This window comes from Egretta garzetta, unplaced genomic scaffold (genome assembly GCF_000687185.1).
Source record: "Egretta garzetta isolate BGI_Z169 unplaced genomic scaffold, ASM68718v1 scaffold732, whole genome shotgun sequence".
NCBI classification, from domain to species: Eukaryota; Metazoa; Chordata; class Aves; order Pelecaniformes; family Ardeidae; genus Egretta; species Egretta garzetta.
In genome coordinates, this window is record NW_009259029.1 from 1,156,553 (window position 1) to 1,180,476 (window position 23,924).

The following is a 23,924-nucleotide window of genomic DNA, read 5'->3' on the forward strand; positions in this document are numbered from 1 at the left end:
ACAGTCAGCTTTTACCAGAGCAAGACTGCAAGTTTATAGTTCTTTCCTCTCCCCTCCTCACTTTACAATGACACATAGATCATTGTAACAAACTTACCACTTTTAAGTTTTAGAGTAGCAAGAGCTGCCTTATAAATCTGGAAATCCCTTTAAAAACAAACAAACAAACAAAAAAACCCCAATATAATACAACTAACCTGATAATCCAGATTTTTCCAGCATTAAATTTAGACACTGAAAAAAGAAACATATGGTGAGACTTGTCTTAATACATAGGGTTAGGAAAGTTTTCAGCAAATCTACGCTAGAATTTTCTAACACAAAACCTGACTGATTCGTCAATTCCTAAAAACAATATAATTGCACAGACACTGTGTGTTTGAGCTATATATTAACCCTTCAAGTATGAAATTGTTTTCAGGCAAGAAATTTACTACTTCAGGTGAGTCAGCTTTTACAAACTTAAAAAAATAAAAAACAAACCACCAATCAGTGCTGTCAGTTTGTTGCTTTACTTGAACGAATTCTGTCCCAGAGCTTGAAAATGCACCTTTTAAAAATTAAACCTGCAATCTCAACACTTTCCAGCCACTACTTGTAGATGCTGGCACTCTGTGCCAGAAGTCTGGACTGGCAGTACTGAGAACTGCTTCCTTCGGTCTGTGCACAGTTCTTCGTGACTCCTCTCACTCCAGTTCTGTGCATTCAGAGTCTGATGAACTACAAGAGAACTGTGGCAGGCTCTGCCGTTATTGCTTATCATTCTGAGGACTGCTGTGTATAAAAGGAGTGGTTAGCCAGGCACGAAGCAGTCTGACTATATTTCATCCTTGGGAAAAAGCAAGGATGTCTCTTTACTACTTGGTGAAAGATCAAGGCATTCTTCCCCGCTGGCCTTTTGGAGTTGAAACACTTCCTTTGCCTCAGTGTCTCCTGGTGACCTAAAGTGACACACAGGTATAAGGCAAAGTTCTCCAGGAGCAGCAGACCTGACGCAGGCATGACAAAAGCTTTTAAAAGACTTTACCTCTTTGATAGAGGCAGTCTCTTCCACGACAATCTCCATCTCAGGGCTTGCGTTTTGGTCACTCCCAACAATAAAATATAAGAAGAGCTAAAAAGCAAGTATAAGCAATCAGAATACATATTTAAGTATGGAAATACCAGGAAATAACACCCCCTAATGCACACATATACCAGCTATTGCAAGCCTGCCATCGGTCAAACAGGAATGAAACTTCGTCGGGCTAAAGCAAACAATCTAAGCAAGATAAACAGAGAAGCACATGCAACTGAATTACGGCCATCAGTATAGCTTCATTAACCATCTGTACATGTCTGCTGCAAATGAGAGCTAAAACCTGCTAGCATTCTGATCTTTAGAAATATGTAACTATTTTTTCTCTTGCATATTTACAAGTCATAGATATCAAAAGCAATACCTCCCTTTTCTTACTTTATGCTCTTTACAAAAATATATGCACATCAGAGCACAGAAGTTGGACAACCACAAACAGATGAATGATAAATGATTTACCATTAGTCAAGTGAGAGATATTAACTGGCCATGCATACGCTTTTGGCCTTCTGCAACTGAGATAAATGGTGTGAGCCTTCATGCTGATATGTATAATTCTCGCTGTCACTGAGCATTTTTTTCCATGTCGTTTACAATCATTGCAAGATAAACAAAGGACCACATCAAATACTGGGAAATACAAACAAAGCATAAAAGCAGCATGAGACTCTTCAGTCACAGCATTACGATACCTGAGTGGAAGTTGGAGCTTTCCCATGACACAGCCCTAGCAAGCTTCCCATTTTCAGTTCTGCTTCCTTGACAGTATAATCCTCAGGCACTTCAGGGAGGACAAAAACAAGGAGAACATCATAAGCTGCTGCTTCCTTAAATATCCATTCTATTATGCTGCTCCTTAGAGTAAGATAAAAATGTTCAGTGACATTTAGAGAACTTCACTTCCAGACATCAGATCTGTAAGCCTCCTATGATGACAGCAAAGCAACATTTGTATAAAGGTTCCTCCCCACCACCCCTTGTATATGGGGTTGAAAGGGGTATTTATAGGTTGTCTGGCCCAAACTCCTGCTCAAAGCAGAACCAGCTTGGAAGTCAGATCAGTTCACTCTGGGCTTTTTCCAGTGAAGCTCTGAAAACCTGCAGGGATGGGTATCTCCTAGCCTCCCAAGGCTACCTGTCTATTGTTTAACCACTCCCAGTGTGAATTCCCTTTCCTTCCCACCACAGCAGCTGGAATTTCCCTTGCTGAAACTTGTGTCTGCTCCCTCTCACCCTTTCCATGTGCTTCTCTGAGAAGAATCTGGCTCTGCCTTCTCTATAGATCCATGTTAATGAGTTCGAGATGGCAATTACTCCTCTTCCCCCCAAGCCTCTTCCTTTTCAGGCTGGCAAAAACCAGCTTCCCTCCTCTTTCATATGTTCCAGCTCCCAAACCATCGCAGGTGCTCTCCTCTGGACTGGCTCTAGTTTGTAAGGGCTTTTTTCTCATGCTGGGGAGCCCCCAAAATGTACACAATACTCCAGATGCTGTCTGACAAGCACTGAATGGAGGGCAACTAATCTCTCCTTGGCTTCCTGGCTGTGTTTTACTAATGAGATATATTAGCAAAATAGCAAAGACACAGAAAATTTTTCCCAGCAAGCACAAAGCCTGATCCAGTTTCTCATCATTGCCCCAACAACTGCAAAAGCAAAGCTTGGGGTCCTCTTCTGCTGAACACTGGCCACTACGAGCACAGTTATATAGTGGCAGGTGGTATTGTATGCTTATCTAAACCTAAGAGCAGGCTATAGCATGAACACATTCTTCCATTCTTATGGAAGCAGAAATCCACACGTTATTCAGTGTGGTTCATATGCTACAGACACAAGCTGCCTTCTCATAGTAAACAGGAACCTAATAGTACTTCCTTCATCACCACAGGACTCAAGTTTACTGCTCAACCTGTTCTGAAATCCAACCATCAATACTCTAACAAATACATTTAGTCCATTTTGTTTCAGGAAATAAAAGTTAGAAGACACGTAACAATGACTACTTCCTGGAACACCTAAAAAGTTTCTCTGCAATGTATTAAATATGATTCAAAACAGACCATTTAGAAATTTTTCAATTTATAAAATAAGTATTGGACACAGAACTTTGCTTTCCCACAGTCTTGAAGCACATGGCCAGTGGTCAATAAATAATAACAAGTATGTTAATCAGTTTTACTCACTAGGGATGCAAGTAATAAAACCAAGCTGAACATTTAAGTTTAACCTCTAGCTTTGTATTGGTACTGTTAATAAACAGTAAACCTGGGGTGAAAAAAAAAAAAACCAAAACCCACACAACTGCCTCAGTTAAGCTTGGAAATTAGTGTAGTTATGTGTGTATACTTCTCCCAGGAAAGGATAAAGCAAAGCTTAAAGTCTCCCAGTTGAAATTCTTACAGAACGATGATTAAAGAAATTAATTTACCTGGAGAAAGAAGTTTCCCATTTCCACTAACAGGTCTAAGACAGCTGCCGTTTGCTGTGACAAAAAAGGGCAGGAAAGGGAGATAAATGGAGAGACAGATGTATTAAATAATTCAAATAGAAGAAATTTGGCTCAGAAGTTTAGACAGGTAACATACTTAAGATTAATGACAACAGGTTTATCTTAGAGGCCTCCCTCTGGAGGTACTACATCAAAGGTACAATTGGAGAGAGATTCCTAGAAATATCGTGAACAGTCTTAGTTTTTATCGTTTCAGTGAACAATTACTTTCTTTGAAGCCAGCTGTTAGCCACAACCAGTAAAATACTCCAAAACTGACCAAGTGCTTCAAAAGTAAAGGCATCAACAAAAGCTTTAAAGAAAGAAAACTGTAGTGTCTTAAAGAAACAAGTAAGATTAAAAAAAAATCTTCCTCAATTCTTAGTGTAATACTTTAAGATGACATGATTATTCCTATTCAAATAGCTTCTGAAAAATAAGAATTTCACAAAATGCATTTTAATAAAGACTTACGTTGATTTTTTTTAAGCTAGGAAAAATAATAATTTTATTTAAAATTAGATTAATTTCAAGTCCTTTGCACCCTCTTTCTCCCCTCAAAAACTCCTAACAGCAATGGGTTTTCTGTTTTGAATAGACCGATACAAAAAAAAAAGGAAGCCTGTCAGTAAATTCTAACAGCATCATATCTAAAATTAAAGCAGCTGAACACTTACCTAGTTCCTCCTCTAGCTGAAGCTCCCGTATTGCTTTCATTTTGATATCTGACATCACCTAAAAGAAAGCAATATTAATATGTCTAATACAGAATGCCAGTAACACACCCGCTGTTCAAATGCCAGTGCACAAAAAGCAGCCTTCACTTGAAATGGATTATGTTCTTATTCCTGTTAAGACTATAAACAGCTGAGAAAACATTTATCATACCAAATATATGTAATAAATAAATGTACTGATATCATAGAATCATTTAGGTTGGAAAAGACCTTTAAGATCATCAAGTCCAACCCTTACAATGTATGTTACATCATAACACATTTGTGGAAATTTTCCTTAAAAACAGTATTCCAAAGAAAATAAAGTGGTATTAATTTTTCGATTTATCAGAAGACTAATATTTCACAAATAGTAATTTTGTGAGCAAAACTAAGTAGTACTTCATATTTTCTATAACAGGAAATAATTTAAAAGGCAGAAAAGGTACCAGAGAAGCCCACCCCTTGGGGAAAACCAGCATTTTTTCCTACCCTATGTTGAAAGCAAAAAATACTTTTCTCCTCTTTTAGCTTTTGTTTACTGACATAGCCTCACCAAACATACATTTACAGGATGGTCCAAAAAGGAAATTGTTTCACACCAAAACACACTAATGTAGACTGCACTGGTTTAAGTTATCAGAATTACAGTGTTATTACACAGCAGTCAAAGTATTCCAGTAACTCTGAGTTGCACACTATTTTCATCACAGAAAAACTTCAGCCCTGAGGCTAAATCCACTCATTAACTGGCCCAAGTGCACCGGCCAAGCTTTTCAGGGAAATGGCCTGTTATATCCTTGAACAATCAGAATCCTTACTGTTTCAATAGTGGCAGTAATTTTAACATGTTTCTCTTCATCTTCCGTTCCGCAGAAGTTTTTAACTTGAAGCCAGCTGATGTCATTTGTAAAAGCAGTCAAATTGCCACTTGACACATTCACAAAGCTGTAAAAAAAAAAAAAAAAAAGCATTGCAAAGATGGTCAAAGACAGGAAAACTATACATTGCCTGGGCTAGATCGCTAAATATCAAAGCTCTCAAAACAAACCTATAATGCCTAGTTCATTAACAGTGATGGCATGTCACAGAGTAAGAGTCAGAGGCTTCAGGCATCATCCAGACATCTCTGTTCTATATTTTGGTAACTAGCTTTCAATGGGACTTGACCTTCTGAAGGCACTTCAGAGTTTAACTCACTTTCTGAGGCTGGATTTAAGACTTCTGGAAAAAATATGGTAAAAGCATACCTAGTCATAACCAAAATTTGAGATTTTCTCTGTCTCTGCTACTGTATATAACCACAGAAACAGTTTTTGGTGAAGAACCCTCTCACTCTTTGATTTAATCTCGATTTTTCACTACTGTTTCAACTAGGAAGTCAGAATTTATGTAATGAGCACATTTTCATGTCTCTCAAAACAAGAACCTAACCTCAGGGCTATACACTGGGATGTGAAACCAGACCAGAAATTTCCCCTGGCAACTTCAGATTCAACTGGGAGATTCAGCAGAGCTGCATACTCTTCTGATATTGTTGTTCTCTCATCCCACCAAGTCCCTCGGAGAACCACACAACTCAAACCTCAGAAATTCAGGTTATACCAAAAATGTGCTAGCAAACTGGGCATGAGTTGCTCTTGCTAGTTTTTTCCCTTTAAAAATGTAAGTTAAAGGATGTGACTGTATCTGCACTTCAAGAGCAAAGAAATATCTAATGGTTGGTAAGTACCTGATTTCCAAACCTTAAGATTACATTACCTTGAATTAAGAGACTCAAAGTGACAATTACTTAACTGAAATATCTATATACAGCTAGCATAATTTTAACTAAATAGATTTTTGCCAAAATTGATTTTTTGTTTAATTATATTTTTAATCAAAATGGTTACCTCTGGTCATGGCTGTCTAAGATTAGTACTGAGCATCCATCCATCAGACCAACACTTTTGACTGTTTCTTTCATATCTTCTTCAAGAAAAACTTCCCAGTTCTTGGCTTCTTTATCTGGTCCTGAGCCATTCTTTAGGATGATTCCTCCTGATGGTGCTAAGGCTCTGCAGAGATCACCCAGTTTTGTGCTGCATGAAAAGACATGCTGCGATTCTGTGAAATGCTGACCCTTCCCTCCTTCATTATACTCCGCTAAACGAAGAACGTTTATGACCACAGGTTCATGATCAGGGCCTGCCATCACCTTTGTACCACCAACCTGAAGTGAGGAATGCAAGATTTATGCAGCAGTGATCAATAAAATACAGAAAAAAAATTAACAGCAACAAATGACAACAATGAAATTATTGAGATAAAGATGGACCCTCTCTGCTCATTAGAAATAAATCACCTTTGACAAATGCATTCTGAACAAACAACTAGAGTAACTCAAAGGTGGGAGGAAGAGAAAGCATAATGCTAAGGTCTGTTTCGAGTCTGCATGTATAATAAATACATTGGTAACAGTAGCTGGGAAACCAGTGGACACTTGGTTTCCATCAGATTAAGAGCAGAGGAATTTAGCCCCTCAGGATATTAAAACAACTATCCAAAAGTGTGACTGAGGTAGATCAAAAGAGTTAGGTTTTAAAAACCGGCCTTTCTGATATTCAGCCTAGGCAAAGAATATAGTTCCTTGACAAAGGCAATCTGATCACGCAGGAAGCTGGAAATCATATCAAAAGTACAACCAAGACAAGAACAACCCTGTTACTAGATGCTTTCTTTCGGTTTTGTGATAAATCAGAAAGAAAATGTATACTTTTACAACCAAAATATTTTAAAAATAATATTCTATTCCATTACAGAGATGGAATTAAATGCTATGTTACATAACCACTGAGGCAAGCATTTGAAAGTTAAGCAGGAGCCGTAACATTAAAAAGAAGATGCAACACTAGAAAAAGAACACAGTATTTCAGGGAGACCACACACAAAAGTAGTCATTCACAGGTCTAATTTTATGTGTGGAATCATTTATTACAGGGCATAAATTTTTGCTACCTCATTACTATCAACCAATCTCCTTCCAACAGGCACCAGATGTTTTCAGAATACACTCCAGTGTAACTGGCACTGGATATCTACAGGAATCTATCAATCTGACCATATCGCATTCTGCATAGTAGAATTCTATTTATTATCAAACATCATACCGTACATCACTCAAGGTATACTGAAAAGCTGTAAAGACATAGTATCCTAGATGAGGCTGAAGTGGTGTTCCCAGACTCAACATTGGTATGTCAGCAGCACATCAGCAGAACAGACTGATGATTCCAAAAAAACATCTGGAGATTGCATCTTATCTCTTCAGAATTGACAAGGAGAAGCTATTTGGTTTTTTTACCTCTTTACCATTCCATACGAAGATGTCTGCTCCATCAGCCAGCCCAATGCCATCTAGTGTCAGCTCATCTCCTAAAAAGGAGCAAATCATCAAGTTCTTTCCCCCCACCACAAAGCGGACAAGCAGGGTCAGCTGATAAACCAAAATATGATAGCACATTCTTACTCTGGCTCAAGTGTATCATTACAAAAGCTGCTGCGTGATCAGTATTTATGGTGGGTAAGTTAGGGTTCACTCATGTAGCAAGAGCAACACAAGGGGGTACACACCCCCACAGAACTCTCACCGAGTGAAGAGGGACACAGCACAAAGATTTCAATTCAATTTTCCTTGCAAACTGAGGCCCAAGTTAGGACTTGGCAAAGCTTCTTGGTCAGGATTATCTACATGACATTTAACAGTGAACCAATAGATTTAAAATTAAAGGTTGGATTAAAAAAATGAATTACAGACTGTACATTCCAAGCCCATTCTTTGCAATACTAATGCCCATGCTGCAGCTTCTTTTACCTTCCTCCCTTAAGTCAGATTCAGATTTTTAAAAAAGTCATTGTCATTTAAAGAACTAGAAACTAGAGGAATATTTACAGCAGCTATAAATGCCTCGGTCTTTCGATGTCAAAATCACAGAAATTTGGGTTACGGTAGAACCCTAATTTTCTGAAACAGACCACAAAGACTATAAAAACTAAAAATGGCTGGTAGGCTTTTGAAGACTAACACATAGAATTGCATAACAATGCAAACCTGGAAACACAACCCATGATTTTAAAATACTAATGTACTCTTGTTGTGCCCATTTTCAAAAAGGGTAGAAAGGAAGACCCCGGGAACTATCGACCTGTCAGCCTCACCTCTGTGCCTGGGAAGATCATGGAACAGATCCTCCTAGAAGCTATGCTAAAGCACATGGAGGCCAGGGAGATAATTCGAGATAGCCAGCATGGCTTCACCAAGGGCAAGTCATAGAATCATAGAATGTTTATGGTTGGAAGGGACCACTATTGGTCATCTAGTCCAACCCCCCTGCAGGAGCAGGGACACCGCTAACTAGATCAGGTTGCTCAGAGCCCCATCCAACCTGGCCGAGAATGTTTCCAGGGATGGGGCCTCCACCACCTCTCTGGGCAACCTGTTCCAGTGTTTTACCACCCTCATTGTAAAAAATTTCTTCCTTACCTCTAGCTTGAACCTACCCTGTTCTAGTTTAAAACCATTTCCCCTTGTCCTAACACAGCTGGCCCTACTAAAAAGACGTTCCCCATCTTTCCTATAGGCCCCCTTTAGGTACTGGAAGGCCGCAATCAGGTCTCCCCGTAGCCTTCTTTTCTCCAGACTGAACAAGCCCAACTCTCTCAGCCTGTCCTCATAGGAGAGGTGCTCCAGCCCTCGGATCATTTTTGTAGCCCTCCTCTGGACCCGTTCCAACAGTTCCATGTCCTTCTTGTGCTGAGGGCTCCAGAGCTGGACGCAGTACTCCAGGTGAGGTCTCACCAGAGCTGAGTAGAGGGGCAGAATCACCTCCCTCGACCTGCTAGCCACGCTTCTCCTGATGCAGCCCAGAGTACGGTTGGCCTTCTGGGCTGCCAGAGCACATTGCTGGCTCATGTCTAGCTTTTCATCCATCAGTACCCCCAAGTCCCTCTCGGCAGGGCTGCTCTCGATCCTTTCTTCCCCCAGCCTGTATTGATACTGGGGGTTACCCCAACCCAGGTGCAGGACCTTGCACTTGGCCTTGTTGAACCTCATGCAGTTGGCCTCGGCCCATCGACCCAGCCTGTCCAGGTCTCTCTGCAGAGCCCTCCTCCCCTCGAGCAGATCAACACTACCACCCAGTTTGGTGTCGTCTGCAAATTTGCTGAGGGCACCCTCAGTCCTGCCTGACAAACCTAGTGGCTTTCTATGATGGTGTGACGTCAACGGTGGACAGAGGGAAACCAATGGATGTCATCTATCTGGACTTCTGCAAGGCCTTTGACACGGTCCCCCACAACATCCTTCTCTCTAAATTGGAGAGCTATGGATTTGATGGATGGACTGTTCGGTGGATAAGGAACTGGCTGGATGGTCGCATCCAGAGGGTAGTGGTCAATGGCTCAATGTCCAGATGGAGATCAGTGACGAGTGGTGTCCCTCAGGGGTCCGTACTGGGACCGGTGCTCTTTAACATCTTCATCAATGACTTAGACAGCGAGATCGAGTGCACCCTCAGCAAGTTTGCGGATGATACCAAGCTGAGTGGTGCGGTTGACACACCAGAAGGAAGGGATGTCATCCAAAGAGACCTGGACAGGCTGGGTCGATGGGCCGAGGCCAACTGCATGAGGTTCAACAAGGCCAAGTGCAAGGTCCTGCACCTGGGTTGGGGTAACCCCCAGTATCAATACAGGCTGGGGGAAGAAAGGATCGAGAGCAGCCCTGCCGAGAGGGACTTGGGGGTACTGATGGATGAAAAGCTAGACATGAGCCAGCAATGTGCTCTGGCAGCCCAGAAGGCCAACCGTACTCTGGGCTGCATCAGAAGAAGTGTGGCCAGCAGGTCGAGGGAGGTGATTCTGCCCCTCTACTCTGCTCTGGTGAGACCTCACCTGGAGTACTGCGTCCAGCTCTGGAGCCCTCAGCACAAGAAGGACATGGAACTGTTGGAACGGGTCCAGAGGAGGGCTACAAAAATGATCCGAGGGCTGGAGCACCTCTCCTATGAGGACAGGCTGAGAGAGTTGGGCTTGTTCAGTCTGGAGAAAAGAAGGCTACGGGGAGACCTGATTGCGGCCTTCCAGTACCTAAAGGGGGCCTATAGGAAAGATGGGGAACGTCTTTTTAGTAGGGCCAGCTGTGTTAGGACAAGGGGAAATGGTTTTAAACTAGAACAGGGTAGGTTCAGGCTAGAGGCAAGGAAGCAGTTTTTTACAATGAGGGTGGTAAAACACTGGAACAGGTTGCCCAGAGAGGTGGTGGAGGCCCCCATCCCTGGAAACATTCTCGGCCAGGTTGGATGGGGCTCTGAGCAACCTGATCTAGTTAGCGGTGTCCCTGCTCCTGCAGGGGGGTTGGACTAGATGACCAATAGTGGTCCCTTCCAACCATAAACATTCTATGATTCTATGATTCTTAACAAATTAAAGTACTCTTTATCTAAGCATTTTCCTTTACAAAATTCCTACTTCAGCTTAGGTCTAATCTACATTTTAATTTGATGTCACCCTGGGTCTTCTCTTCTATCCCCTCCTTTACCTACTAGGTAAACACTATGAAAGCAAACATTCATAAGCAAATCAAGGTCAAAGTACAGACCGATAGATTTTTGTCAGCAAATGTGTTTTTAACTTGCATATGATCTGCAGTCTTACTGCACTTCACAGAAAAAGATTACATGTAAAAGTCCCAAAAAACTTCATTTCACTAGTAAGATTGTCCTAAATACCTTAACAGCAGTGGACTTGCATGTAAGTTTGAGTTCTAAGAGTGTTCAGTAATACACTTCTCCAAGACGTTTTACATACAAAATCCTCGATGCCTGCAGTAAATACAACATACAAATAAAATGGAAACCTTGTATGTAGTAGTCTTACCATCAAGCATCTGGTAAAGATGCAGACCTGCTGGTAAAGGCTTGGCAATACTGAGAATCATGTCTCCTTCCCAAGATTCCAACACCTAATTGGAAAGAATTTAAAAAAAAAAAAACAAAATCAAAAAAAAGCATAAAACACCAGCAACCTGTAACTCACATCACTCAAAATTACAGCTTTGCTGAAAGCTGTTACAGCCTGGCTACCAAGCTCACTTTGACACTTAGCAAGTCACAGCTATTTACTTCAACAAGGCCAGTAACACAGAAAAACAGTCAACCATTTAGGACTTGGCCTTTCAGACTAGTCACCAGATAGACAAAAATAACATTTCAACTGGACACTAACCAAAGGGTGCAAGGTACAGGAAAAGCAAACAGTGTTTCCTGACATTAAGTTAACTTTGATTCAGATGTCTATAAAAAAGCATTTTACAAATTGTCATATTCCTTTAACATAGTAGGGAATAAATGCAAAGATACCACATTCAATAGTTAAGCTCAATACTTCTTTTAACTAATTTTCTTTTTTCTTAAACTATTCTGATTATTTCCTTTTAAGGCCAGCTAGCTCCTTGAAAATACAAAGACAAATCTGTCACAAACTGAAATGTTAAGAATAAGCCTAGAGTTTTGCAGTGTCAATCCATGCCCATGTACATGCTGCCCAAATAAAAATAATTAGCTTATGAAAGCTTTAAAGTCTACATAGTTGAAGATTCATCAATTACATGGTTTCTTCAATACTTTGAGAACAGATGTCAAACCAATGACACTTGTGTAAATCCGTATCATTTTAACTTCCTAAAATAACATTTACTCTTGAAAATAACAATTGTGGCATAAATATGTATGTTGTAGCTCAAGTAAAACTAAAGTGTTTGAGTTCATTTAATATAGCAAATACCTGGAATACTGATTGTCGAAGATCTCCTAGTGTTTTTCTTCTATCAATAGTCAAATCCAAAACACTCTCTTTCCAAGTAACTGAAGGATGCAAAGCCCCATTGTGAAATTTATAACATGAGCTCAAATGGAGATGTAAATCAATGCCATGGTTTGCTGAGTCACATTCCTCTCTTTGAAAGAACAACACAATAATAAACCAGTGAATTTAACATCAACAAATAACTAGCTTATTTCAGAGATGCTTCTGTGCAACTGTCCTGGAACTGATATCCTAAATTCATTGTCACATTCCTGCCTCCATCAAGGGGTATGCAAAGAGGTGCTCAAAGATGACAGTGATTTACACATTGTACAATATGGAGCCAGTGTAGACATCCTACACGTAAGCACTATAACAGTATGTTCTGTGTGTTTCTACACCTTGCTTCTACCTTTCTAAATGGAACTGCAAACTTCATCTTTAGGGATGTGGAGATGGTAGGTTTTTTCAGTCTGTGTTCCAGATCAGTACTCTGCTGAAATGCAGAGACAGAAATACTGCATGGAAACTGAGCCAGGACAGACACAGCCACGCCTTCCTCCTTTACACCTGTATCCAGTTCTATTAGCTAAATGTAGTAGCAAATACATCATTTAAAAATAAAGGAGTGAAATTTGCACACTACAGAGATATCACACAAAACTTGAGTCTCTTGTGTGTGTCTATATACTGATAGCTTAACTGCGATTCAGGCACATCATGAGTTCTGTGTTCCTCAACAGAAGGAAAAGGTTCAACCAACCTGAATACCACTAGCTCTTTCCTCTGCGTTTCTGGCAGAATAGCATTTATCTGCTGTTTCACAGTAAAGCAAGTCATTTCCCCTTCTCCCAATGGAGAACTCCCTCTATAAACATAATTAAGATAATGTATTCCATTCTCCTTCCAGAATTGCACTGATTTTCACAAAAAAAGGGTACAATTTTAAACTGCAAGTAAGTTTCCCTTGACATTTTGTAGAATGCCTAGTTATGCCACTAACACAGAGGCAGGGAATCAGTAAAGGCAGAATGTGGGCATACAAGTTGTATTCCTCAATTAAACTCTATGACATTGAATCATTTTAGTATCTGGCTCTCCTCAATGAGCTTCTTTCATTTTAAATCACTTTGAGATCTGCAGATTAAGAATGCTGTTTAAGAGATTGCTACAGTTACGTTAATATACCTCTTTTTTTGCAGCTCAGTATTAGCAGCATTCATTTCATTCAGAAGGTGTTCAGGAATTTGGTACCTTGGATTTCCTCGTGCTGCAACAAATAATATAGGCTGGTTTGGCCTCAGCTGCTTAAAATGTGTTTCGGCAAACAAGAAGAGTGATCAAGATGAGACATTACAGTATGGTAATCACTGAAAATTAAGAGCAATAACGTTGCATCCTTTTTAACAGAGAAAATTAAACTGCAAGATACAAAAACCAAACAAGTGCTTTTACTTCTTGCCATCAATCTTACCCTAAGAGAAACTGATACAAGAATGCAGTTAGCAACAACTTTTATGTTTCAGTAGGGGATGTTCTGCTAGTATTTGTGAACCATAGTGTCAGCTATAGCCAATTAACTGGTCACTACCTCCTTGAAGGTAACCTCCATGTATCTTAGTTAACCCTTTTTTCAAGTGATCACTAGAAAGAAAACTGTATCTTCAGTTCTTGGAAAGGACAGAAATGCCCAACAGGCTTTGCCCTCCAGAAAACAAACTGCCAATGAAGTCAGTCCCCAGAATATCAAGATGAGCTTTGTGTACCTTCAGGTGGTCTTTTTAACTGAGATTTTCGGTAAAACAGCATGTAGGCACTCTCTTTACCCTGAAATTGTTTCTCAATATCCTTCTCCTTGATTGGCTGGACTTTTGAATCGTTCAGATCAAACCAATGGCAACCAGCAGAACTGTCCCTTAGCCTTGTAGAGTTTTTTTCCAAATTCCACTGGACATCATTCTTCTGAGGAAGACTTTGGAGATCTTGTTCTCGAGAATCTGACTTAAATGGGAGCTTGTATTTTTCCTTCAGACCAACCTTATTTTCATCAGGACTGAACTGAAATATCTGAGGATGATTCTGCAAATACTAAAAGGAAAGCAAGGACAAGATGAAGAAGATACCCAGTTTTAAATATAGCAAATGGCACTAGCTACTTCACCTGGTTCATCCTTAAATTGATACAAGAACCCCATCCCTTCAAACTTGGGTTTTATGATGCATCCTCATGTATTTCCTCAGTTTAGACAGAAAAATGTAGTTTTCCTGCCATTACTTATCTGCCTCATCTTTTAAATGCTGTTGCTGGCTTTCTTTCTTATGTAAATTCACATTATCATGGAAGAAATTGCAAAACGCTTGTTTTAAACATAGATGCATCACTAAGAATTAAATCAAACCAACTTCTGAATTTCAAGGATTGCTTAAAACCCCAGATTCCTTTTGAAACACTTCTCACAAGTGCACACTCCCTGTCCCTGGAAAGGTAGCATAGGGAGTGATGCTCTATAGGTAATCAAAAAGCCTCTGCTTTATGAGACACACAGAGTACCATCCCCACCAGTTTAGCCCTTTAACATTGGTACTTTCTGCTCCCTAGTCTCCACAGAAGTGCTCCCTTCTGTATTTACCACACAAGGACTGAGCTCAATTCTAGTCTGCTGAGTTGTCTTATCCAAATTAACGCTGCCCATCGCGACATGTCAAGAACTTAAAACCTACTCATTCCATTTTGCCCAATTTATCCACTTTGTTCTCTACTTTCATTTTAGCAGTATGCAGATACTTCAGATAAGCTTGGTGTCCAAATTACACAAAACGCAATAGTGGCTCTTGAGGGATGGGAGGGGGGTACAACCACCCTTCAATCCCCCCACAAAACTACAAAAACCCCTCCCCCCCCCCCCCCCCAAAAAAAAACCCAAACAAAAACAACCCCCCAAAATCTGAATTTCAGTTTTAATCACCATCAAAAACTCATTTGATACTTCAAAAAGCTTAAAACAATTTACAATTATTTCAATAATGCAAGTCCTGCATTGATCAGTGTGCTTTTGGTATAGATCCGGCACTTCTGGAAAGTCAGCTTTGGTAATAATCACAATAGCACTCAAACATTGAAATGGTTAATAATGGGTTGCTCAGAAAAGCATCTACCTCTGCAGAAAACTCACATTCAGGTTTCACAACTACCTTTTAATAATTATTGTGAAAACTGCATTGTTCTATTCAAAAAACAGTCAAACATGATTTTTCCCCATATCTGTAACACAAATGCTAAAATATTTTCCTTAAAGCATTAGAAAGTGCACTAACCGATTGGACAAACACAAGATTTTACTGTGGTGGTTTGACCCTGGCTGGATGCCAGGGGCCCACCAAAGCCGCTCTATCACTCCTCTTTTTAACCGAACAGAGGAGACAAAAGTAAATCAAAGGGCTTGTGGGTCGACATAAGGACAGTGGGAGATCATTTGTCAGTTACCATCACGGGCAAAACAGACTCAACTTGATAAAATTAGTTTAATTTATTATCAATCAAAATCAGAGAAGGAGAGGATAAAAACTGCTAAATCTTAAAAACACCTTCCCCCCACCCCTCCCTTCTTTCTGGGCTCAACTTCACTCCCAGATTTCTCTACCTACTCCCCCCCAGCAGCACAGGGGGATGGGAATGGGGGTTGGGGTCAGTTCATCACACGTTGTCTCTGCCCCTTCTTCTTCCTAGGGAGAGGACTCTTCCCCTGCTCATATGTAGGGTCCCTCTCACAGGAGACAGTCCTCCAAAGACTTCTCCAACGTGAGTCCTTCCCACGGGCTACAGTTCTTCACAAACTGCTCCAGCATGGGTCCATAATCTCCACGGGCTGCAGTCCCTCAGGAGCAGTCTGTTCCAGCGTGGGTCCCCCACAGGGTCACAAGTTCTGCCAGCAAACCTGCTTCAGTGAGGGCTCCTCCCCCACAGTCTGCAAAGTCTTGCCAGGAACCTGATCCAGCGCAGGCTTCCCATGGGGTCACCGCCTCCTTCCTTTGGTCATCCACCCACTCCGGTGTGGGGGCTACAGGTGGAGATCTGCTCCACCGTGGACCTCCATGGGCTGCAGGGGGACAGCCTGCCTCACCATGGTCTTCACCACGGGCTGCAGTGGAAATCTCTGCTCTGGCACCTGGAGCACCTCATCCCCCTCCTTCTTCACTGACCTTGGTGTCTGCAGGGCTGCTTTCTCTCTCCGGCTACTGAGCTGCAGCTGGCTTTTTTTCCTTCTTAAATATGTTACCACAGAGGTGCTTCCACTGTTGCTGATTGGCTTGACCTTGGCCAGCAGTGGACACAGAGAAAACTTCTAGCAGCTTCTCACAGAAGCCACCCACCCCTGTAGCCCCCCGACTACCAAGACCTTGCCACACAAACCCAATACATTTACTGTAAGTGTTAATCTTATGGACATGCCCTAATCAACCAAAAAGTGGCATAGATTTTCAAAACCTCACTTCTATTATGACTGTGAAGTAGTACTGTATTTCTTCTTTAATTCTCAGCTGTGCTTTTATGTTCAAGTGGTAGCAGCTTCATCCACAGACACCAGTGAAACAAGGTTCGGTATGTAAGGTTAGTTCTTTTACAGGCCAACCACATAGATTGGAAAAAAAAAAAAAATACAAGCTTTCAGGCAGACAGTACCTTGAGAATCTTGTCCATGTTCCCCAGTGTACTAATTTACCCTACAAACCTCTCTTACACATGCTCTATCTTGCTAGTCCAAGTGCCAGTAATTTCAATTACCATCCTACTGACTATTGAATAGGAATATAAATGTAAAGTTATCTTAACAGCAAAACCCAAATTAACATACATGCATATTACCTTTCGTAATGCTCCATATTGTTTTCGGTATTTCTTATTCCAAGACACCCCTTTTTTCTCCAATAATTTCTGCCCTAATTGATCCACAGGAATTTGTGTAGATTCTTCCTATAGGGAAATTAAAAACTGGGGTAATGAAGGCTACAAAAGTCAAGGGATCAACACAAAGAAGCCAATTCTGAAGTGCTCAAACCAATGATGGAACATCATTGTTTGCAACAGCTTCAGCAAGCAACTTGCAAAATAGTCAAAAAGGGCCGTTTTATGTATCAAGAGCCACTATTAGTATTAAGTTACAAGTTTTATGTGCTTCACAGCAAGTTTGAAGTGTTCTGTACGCTTAAACCTGCACTCTTGCATACACTAACCCCTTCTTCTAGGTTCCTTAATATCAAAATCAAAGCAATAAATTCCTTACATACCATACCTCTGATAAAATCCCTTTCAACACTGCCAAAGGATTTTCTACTTCTTCAGCATTTTCAGTATCTCTTAAAGCCTTATCTTCAATCAGCCTATTCTCTTCTTCCTGTGCAAGAAAAATAAAGCTCACAAATACTTTTGTTTCACACACAGCTAGCAGTTTTTGATTATAGTCTGCACTAACATTAGCATGCACAATTTAGAAGTGCGAAGAAAGTTCTGATAAGCTGCCTCTACCACCTCCTACAAACTGTATATTGTTACACTACCATTTTTTTTTTTTAACAGAAAAGACTTTCATGTTGTTCACAAACAGCCGTAGTCATCCATTAAAATGACTGTGCTAGTCTTGAGCAAAGATAATTCATTTGTGAAAGAAAAAGCGAGCCCAGTAACGTGAGATAGTTCAGCAGATCAGAAAGCTAAAATTTGCTACAAAATCTTGACAGAGATCGCATACTGTGGAAAACTTGCCTTCTCACAATGAGGTAAGAGACCAAATGCCTCACTAAAATAATCATTAGTTTGGATGTACATTTCATCCACTAGCTTAAAAAATGAGGCATATCAAGCAAGGAAGAAAAGCCTTTAGAACTTACTTGTAATTGCCAGTTTCCTAATTCATCCACATCTCTGATATAAACATGATAGTGTCCTCCATAGCAGCCACCTTTATGTATAATAACAGAGAAGAGCTCATACATGTACTCCGAATCATCCATTTCAGTCTTTAAAAAGAAAAACAATAACAATAATAACATGTATCAGTAAGTCTTTCACACAAGGACAGTTTTACACCATCAGCATAGCTTCAGATACTTCTCAGTGTGCATTTGCAGATGCAGAGATTGAAATAGCTTTTCACTACTGGGGAACACAAGTATGGGCTGACACAAACCATGGGCCAGGGCACAGGCTTATTAAGCAACTTTTTAAGCATGATTGTGAACAATACTGGAAATTCAAAATTTAAAATAATGAAATATTGATGCAAAGAATAGAATGGCTTTACCTGTTTGTTTATTTTGCTTAAAAGACTAGAGAAAAAACAAGTAACACATTTATATAAACAAACCAATTGAAAAAAAATGCTTCCTCAAATGCAAACACTGAGAAATTTCCAAGCTTGCATTGCAACATTTCAGTAAGAAAAATGTCTTTTTCAATAACAGTGCCTCTATTAAGTATATTCATTATATATTTTAAGGATCAAAAATTGCCCTCAAGTACTGGCATAGCTCAGTTTATAATCAAAATACATATATATGAATGCAAAGACAGATTCTTAAGAAAAATGAAATAACTACAGGCACATTAAACATACATAGCTAAATTTATACATGACGCCATCTGACAATGACAATACAAAACAAATTTAATTTAAATTTCCAGGCAATAGTTTTCCTTTCAAGCAAATGTCAGATTAAGTTTTAGGTAATTATTATACCCTCCTTTTACACCTACAAGGTATTTCCCACTCAGTTAGAAAGTGGTTTTTTTGGATACAAATTGGAACTCCAAAAATTTGGAACTGGGGACAGCAGAGAACCCCACAAAATTTCTCAAATACCTTGTCCTGACAAAATGCAAAATAAAAGCTAACTTTGAAGCCATGCAAAGCCACAAAGTAACTCAATAGTCAATTTGTGAGACTATGAGCAGGTATTTATTACAGCGCTGGATGCACAGGGGGATCACTCCTCCTCATGTGTATGCCACATGGGGTTAGTTGCATAGCTTATATACAAGTTTTACGTACATATTCATTACATTCCTCAGAAAAGGCAGGGATAGGTAAATTAATTCCTGGAAATCATTTAGATATTCTCCTCCCAGTTGCACATGCTCTGTGATTTGAGTCGGTGGTCTTCAGGGGTCATTTACTTCATCCACTCCTTCACCTTGTCATTTTGGTGAACTCCAGCTTTTACCCCCCTAATTGTGCTGTCAGAGCAACACAGCCGGTACCAGCTAGCTCCCCATCCTTGAAGCCCCTTTACCTCCACATCTCCTGGTTCCCATCCCTGGCTATCCTCATATGACAAAGTGTTAGACATTTTGTCCCCTACGTGCCTTCCAAGGCTGGCAACAAAGATAGGCAATTTGCTATAAATCTCGCCTTTTTTCTCTAGTGATGCACATTCCACACACTGTTAGTTTCTTATCTACAGTTTCTTACTTCATATGGTTAGTAAGTTAACCTAAAACACAATGCTAGCTAGCACTTTAAACCGGATTTTTCTCAAAGATGTTCTGCTTTCTCAGGGCTGTTATCACATTCCAGCTACAGTTGGCTTCACAGAGGTCTCTTGTTAGCCTTCAGCATCCTTTCAACTTGTCCTTGAGATATCGGTTCTCTGCAGAGTGTATAGAAACTTTAACAAATAGAACAGTATATACCTGCTCACAAAAAGGCCTCAGGTTTATCTGGACGGGGAATGTATAGCAGCTCGTTTCCTTATATCGTTCACACTTCTCAAAGTCAAAGTTAAATCTCAGGAGAGAAATGGTGAGAAAGGGTGGCAACTTGCGCAGTTTAGCAGACTGAAAAATGATAAAAAAAAGTTGTAAGCACACAGTTATACAGAACAGTGTTTCCACTTTGCTATATGGTCAACTCTTTACTTTCCAACAATGCTTGGTATTACCAGGCAGACATGACCAGTGTTTCCATCTTAAAAATGTCTTCCCTAATTCTCAATTTCCCTACTGACTAGACATCCTAAAAGCAATCAAGATCTTTCCCCTCTGTTAAGCCCTACACCTTCCTTGAATGGTGATCACCAGTCTCCTACAAAAAACAAAGGAGGGCACTGCTGAAATTCTAGTCAGTAATTACATTTCCATAGCCCACACGTTCTTTGTGAGAGGATTTTCTGGAACTTTATACTAAGAAGCAACTGTTTCAAATCCCTGGATTTGTGCTTATGCATAAAGTCAGACTACACAGCACCTTCCCAGCAACTTTGCTCTTGGCCTGTTGCATAGCACCTGCCACACAGGCCCACCACAGCCCCACACAGACCCTGGGAGCCCAGAGTAAAAAGCACAAACCCTCAACTGCTGCTGAAAAGCAGGCGCTGCAGAAAAGTGACACAGCTTCCTGGTAGCTTTGCCATTCCCAGATGAACAGTGGGGTGCTCAGTATCTGGCACGGGCCCTGAAGCCACCCAAAAAGAAGTAGCTATGAATGAAGCTCAACCAACAAACATAGCTTACATGCTTGCTTCTACTGCAAAGAAAGGACCTCAACTGAGGCTGGGGCTATTACTCTTCTGGTCATCTCCATTTGTATTTCACCTGAGGTTTATTTCAATGACCACTGAGGATTTTTCCAGTTCTTTGGGGTTGTGCAACCCCAAATATAGATCAGGGCTTGTACAGTCACAGTGTTTTCAAATGTGGAAATCAGAAATGATCCTATCTGTAACATAACTAGCTCCAACAGGTGTATACTGTCCAGAAAAAGATATCACTCCCACATGTATTTTGCAGCCTGATGCTGAGTGACTGTTGGGCTGCCTCCAAATGCAACAGAAATGGTCTGAAAAGTGTCACTAGAATACGTGACAGCAGCATCTTGCTTAAGATCTGCCAGGCTGCTTGAAGAAAAGGGCCTCGACTAAGACCTGTGAGCTATGCTAAATGAGCACGATGCTGTGCCTGAGTGGCATGGGGTAGGTGTATCCTGGAAGACCCTACAGCCAGCCGCAGAACAACCAAGCAAGTTAACCCTCATTTATACAGAAGAGGACCTTCAAGGTAGGAAAGCCAATATAATACATTTTAGTAAGGAAGAATATTAATCAAGATCAAACAACTTGGTGCATGAGTACATCAGGAATGCTGGTGCGAAGCAAAACCAACCTTCTTGTTGATGATGGTTGGTTGAACGTAAATACAGATTCAGTGACACTGAATGTAAGTGCAGATTCAATGGACACACTTCTGCGCCTTTCCAATGTCTCCACCCAAATCTCCATTTGCAGATCCATACCAGAGAGCCTCCCAGGAACACATATATGGCTTAAGAAACTCCCTGATTTAGGTATTTAATTTGTGTCAGTTGTGAAGACTACTGTGCAGAGCTTAGTGGCATAAAGGATTTTGCATGCTCTTCCAAGTTTACAGTAATAATCAGACTGTACAATTAAAATTCGATAAAGTTGTAGAAGACAATATTCTTCAGTTACGAAATTCTCTAGAGGCCAGAAAGAAAAAGGGGAAAGAATAACATCCAAAGACCCACAGAGTACTGAAGGAAGGGAAGAATGGACTGGGTAGGCATGGGCCATCTTGTCTTTGAAACAAGCTAGGTGTGGGCAGGTGGTGGCACTATTAGACAGCTGCCTTCCTAAGGCTGCCACCAAGCCTAGAGTGACTCAGCTGGCACCTCACTTGCTGCCAGTGTTGACTCTCACTATAGTCTGCTGAGATCACACACATCATGCATGTGGAGCCACAGTGAGCAGTCATGCTGACACAATGTCCCTTCCACTCGCTACAGCCTTCTAGCACAGCCCCTCTCTTTTGAGGCTGTCCATTCATACCCCAGCAACCCTCAGCTATGCGACTTCTTACCCAAGTTCAGAGTTCCCACTGTCTTCTGCAAGGATGAACACATTTGAGAGGTAAGCAACTGTTACCTTGTACTCCCTTGAACCCAGAAAAGTTTAACTCAAACAATCTCTTATAACCAAGCCACATTAGGCACTGGCAAATGTTCCTGAACTCCCAAGTCACTGGTTAACTTCACCTGTCCTCAGCTCACCCTTGCACCCGCTCCCTTCCACATTAAGGGTGCTGCAAGGTTTGGATTGCGCTCATCCTGCTGCAGAAGACAGTCACCACAGTAGGCCAAAGAGCTTCGCTGTTGTGAAGAGGGCAGAGTATGTCAAAGGCAGACTGCACTAACAGCTTATGTCTGCTTCCCCTTTACAAAAAATAGTGGGAATAACAGGAAAGAGGAGCAACTTTTTATAAAAAACTTATGACATGAAAAATTAGCACAGAAGAAAACCAAACACCACTTTGTATCATTCTGGGAAAATGCGATTCAAAGACCTACAACTCCGGTAAAGCTCTTGCTGGGCTGCCCTTCCCTGGCCCTGGCTAAGGGGATGGACGTAAAAAGTCTTAAGTTCTATTACTATGTTGGGGAAACCAGTCCAAACCGTTGTAAACCAAGAAACAGGGACAAGCTGTCAACACAAGGATGCTGCAGGCTGCACTGGCTTACAGACAGTAAACAGTGTTAACAGCCATGCCACCATTTAACGAAGCACTCAGGATCACATACACAACTCTTCTGGAAGATGCCAATGTCCACAAGTGTCAAGCTTTCCCAAGGTGCCCAGGTGTGAAGGCAGGGAACCGGGCAGACAAAAGAGTACTCCAGTCTAGATATCCCTGAGCTCCTGCAAATCACTCTCAATAATTAACAGGCTTAATGGCAACAGTTCTCCATCAAACATTGAGGAGCTCTGATGACTCAGCAGAGGAAAAGGTCACCGCTTTGGCTTTACAAGTAATTTTTAAAAAAAGAACTCAAACCCGACAGTTCTCACCCATAGCTGAGTACAGACCAAAGCAGCAAATTGTTCACTAGAAGATTACAACAAAGCAGCACAACTCGGAGAAACCCATCAGCTTCCTTCAAAAGCATCTTCAAGTTACTGCCTGAAGGAGAAGACTCTTTTACAGTCCATATTCTGACCACAGGAACAGCTTTGCTGTGCCTGGATTTTTATCCTCCTCGTTCCTGACCTCTCAAATGGAGGGAAACTCCTGATAGTGCCCATGGATGGAAGCCACTGGCTTAGCATGTGACAAGTGGTTGAAAAGCTCACCAAGAGAGGACATGAGGTGGTGGTTGTTGTACCAGAAGTAAGCTGGAAGATGGGAAAAGCACAGTCAAACACACCCAGTGTCTTACACGTTAGAAGAGCTGGATGGTTCCTTGCATGAATACATTCTCACTCACCTGAAGGCTCTAGCACCACAGAATGTACTGAAAATGCCTGCTAAGGTGTTAATCTACCACTGCAAGAACCTGTTCAGCATCAGGGAAACAATGCAATACCTGGATCAATAGTTCCAATTTCCCTGTGCAGAGTTAACATGTGTTTATAATTTTTCTCTCCCGTTTGGGTTCTTCATGAGAATTTCCACTTTTTTTCATTACATGGATCTGTTTATTTTTTTCTTTATGCTCTAGCTTATCTTTTAGCCTATCCTCTGAAATGCTCAAAGCCAGGGGCAGTGGAGGTGTGTGAATGAGGCAATACCCTCGAAACTACATGCTATCCCATTTACCACTGGCTAGGTTAAAGACTGCAACAACATTTAAGTCAAGAAATGAATCACACAAGCTTTTCTTGACATAGTTTCTGAGGTTTAAAAAAAACAGGTCAGATGTTGACACCCTCTTGTTATATATTGTGTGATTAAAGATACATATTTTTTTATTTTGGAGTTAGAGGGCAGACACAGCAATGTAAACAAAGTTCCTAAACG

General features: G+C 40.9%; 1 protein-coding gene across 1 annotated transcript in view; it reads right to left on the reverse strand.

Annotated features, from left to right (window-relative positions):
- USP40 (ubiquitin specific peptidase 40) overlaps positions 1 to 23,924 on the reverse strand; it is a 44,240-nt gene that overhangs the window by 14,325 nt on the left and 5,991 nt on the right. Inside the window, exons 8-23 of the mRNA XM_009634681.2 lie at positions 19,809 to 19,952; positions 18,008 to 18,136; positions 17,413 to 17,514; positions 16,986 to 17,093; positions 13,888 to 14,209; positions 13,310 to 13,391; positions 12,101 to 12,272; positions 11,195 to 11,279; positions 7,623 to 7,693; positions 6,172 to 6,491; positions 5,101 to 5,227; positions 4,241 to 4,298; positions 3,504 to 3,557; positions 1,771 to 1,859; positions 1,028 to 1,114; positions 198 to 234 (exon numbers count right to left, since the gene is read on the reverse strand). Of these exons, the coding sequence (XP_009632976.2) occupies positions 198 to 234; positions 1,028 to 1,114; positions 1,771 to 1,859; positions 3,504 to 3,557; positions 4,241 to 4,298; positions 5,101 to 5,227; positions 6,172 to 6,491; positions 7,623 to 7,693; positions 11,195 to 11,279; positions 12,101 to 12,272; positions 13,310 to 13,391; positions 13,888 to 14,209; positions 16,986 to 17,093; positions 17,413 to 17,514; positions 18,008 to 18,136; positions 19,809 to 19,952 (1,987 nt within the window). The remainder of the gene's footprint in view (positions 1 to 197; positions 235 to 1,027; positions 1,115 to 1,770; positions 1,860 to 3,503; positions 3,558 to 4,240; positions 4,299 to 5,100; positions 5,228 to 6,171; positions 6,492 to 7,622; positions 7,694 to 11,194; positions 11,280 to 12,100; positions 12,273 to 13,309; positions 13,392 to 13,887; positions 14,210 to 16,985; positions 17,094 to 17,412; positions 17,515 to 18,007; positions 18,137 to 19,808; positions 19,953 to 23,924) is intronic.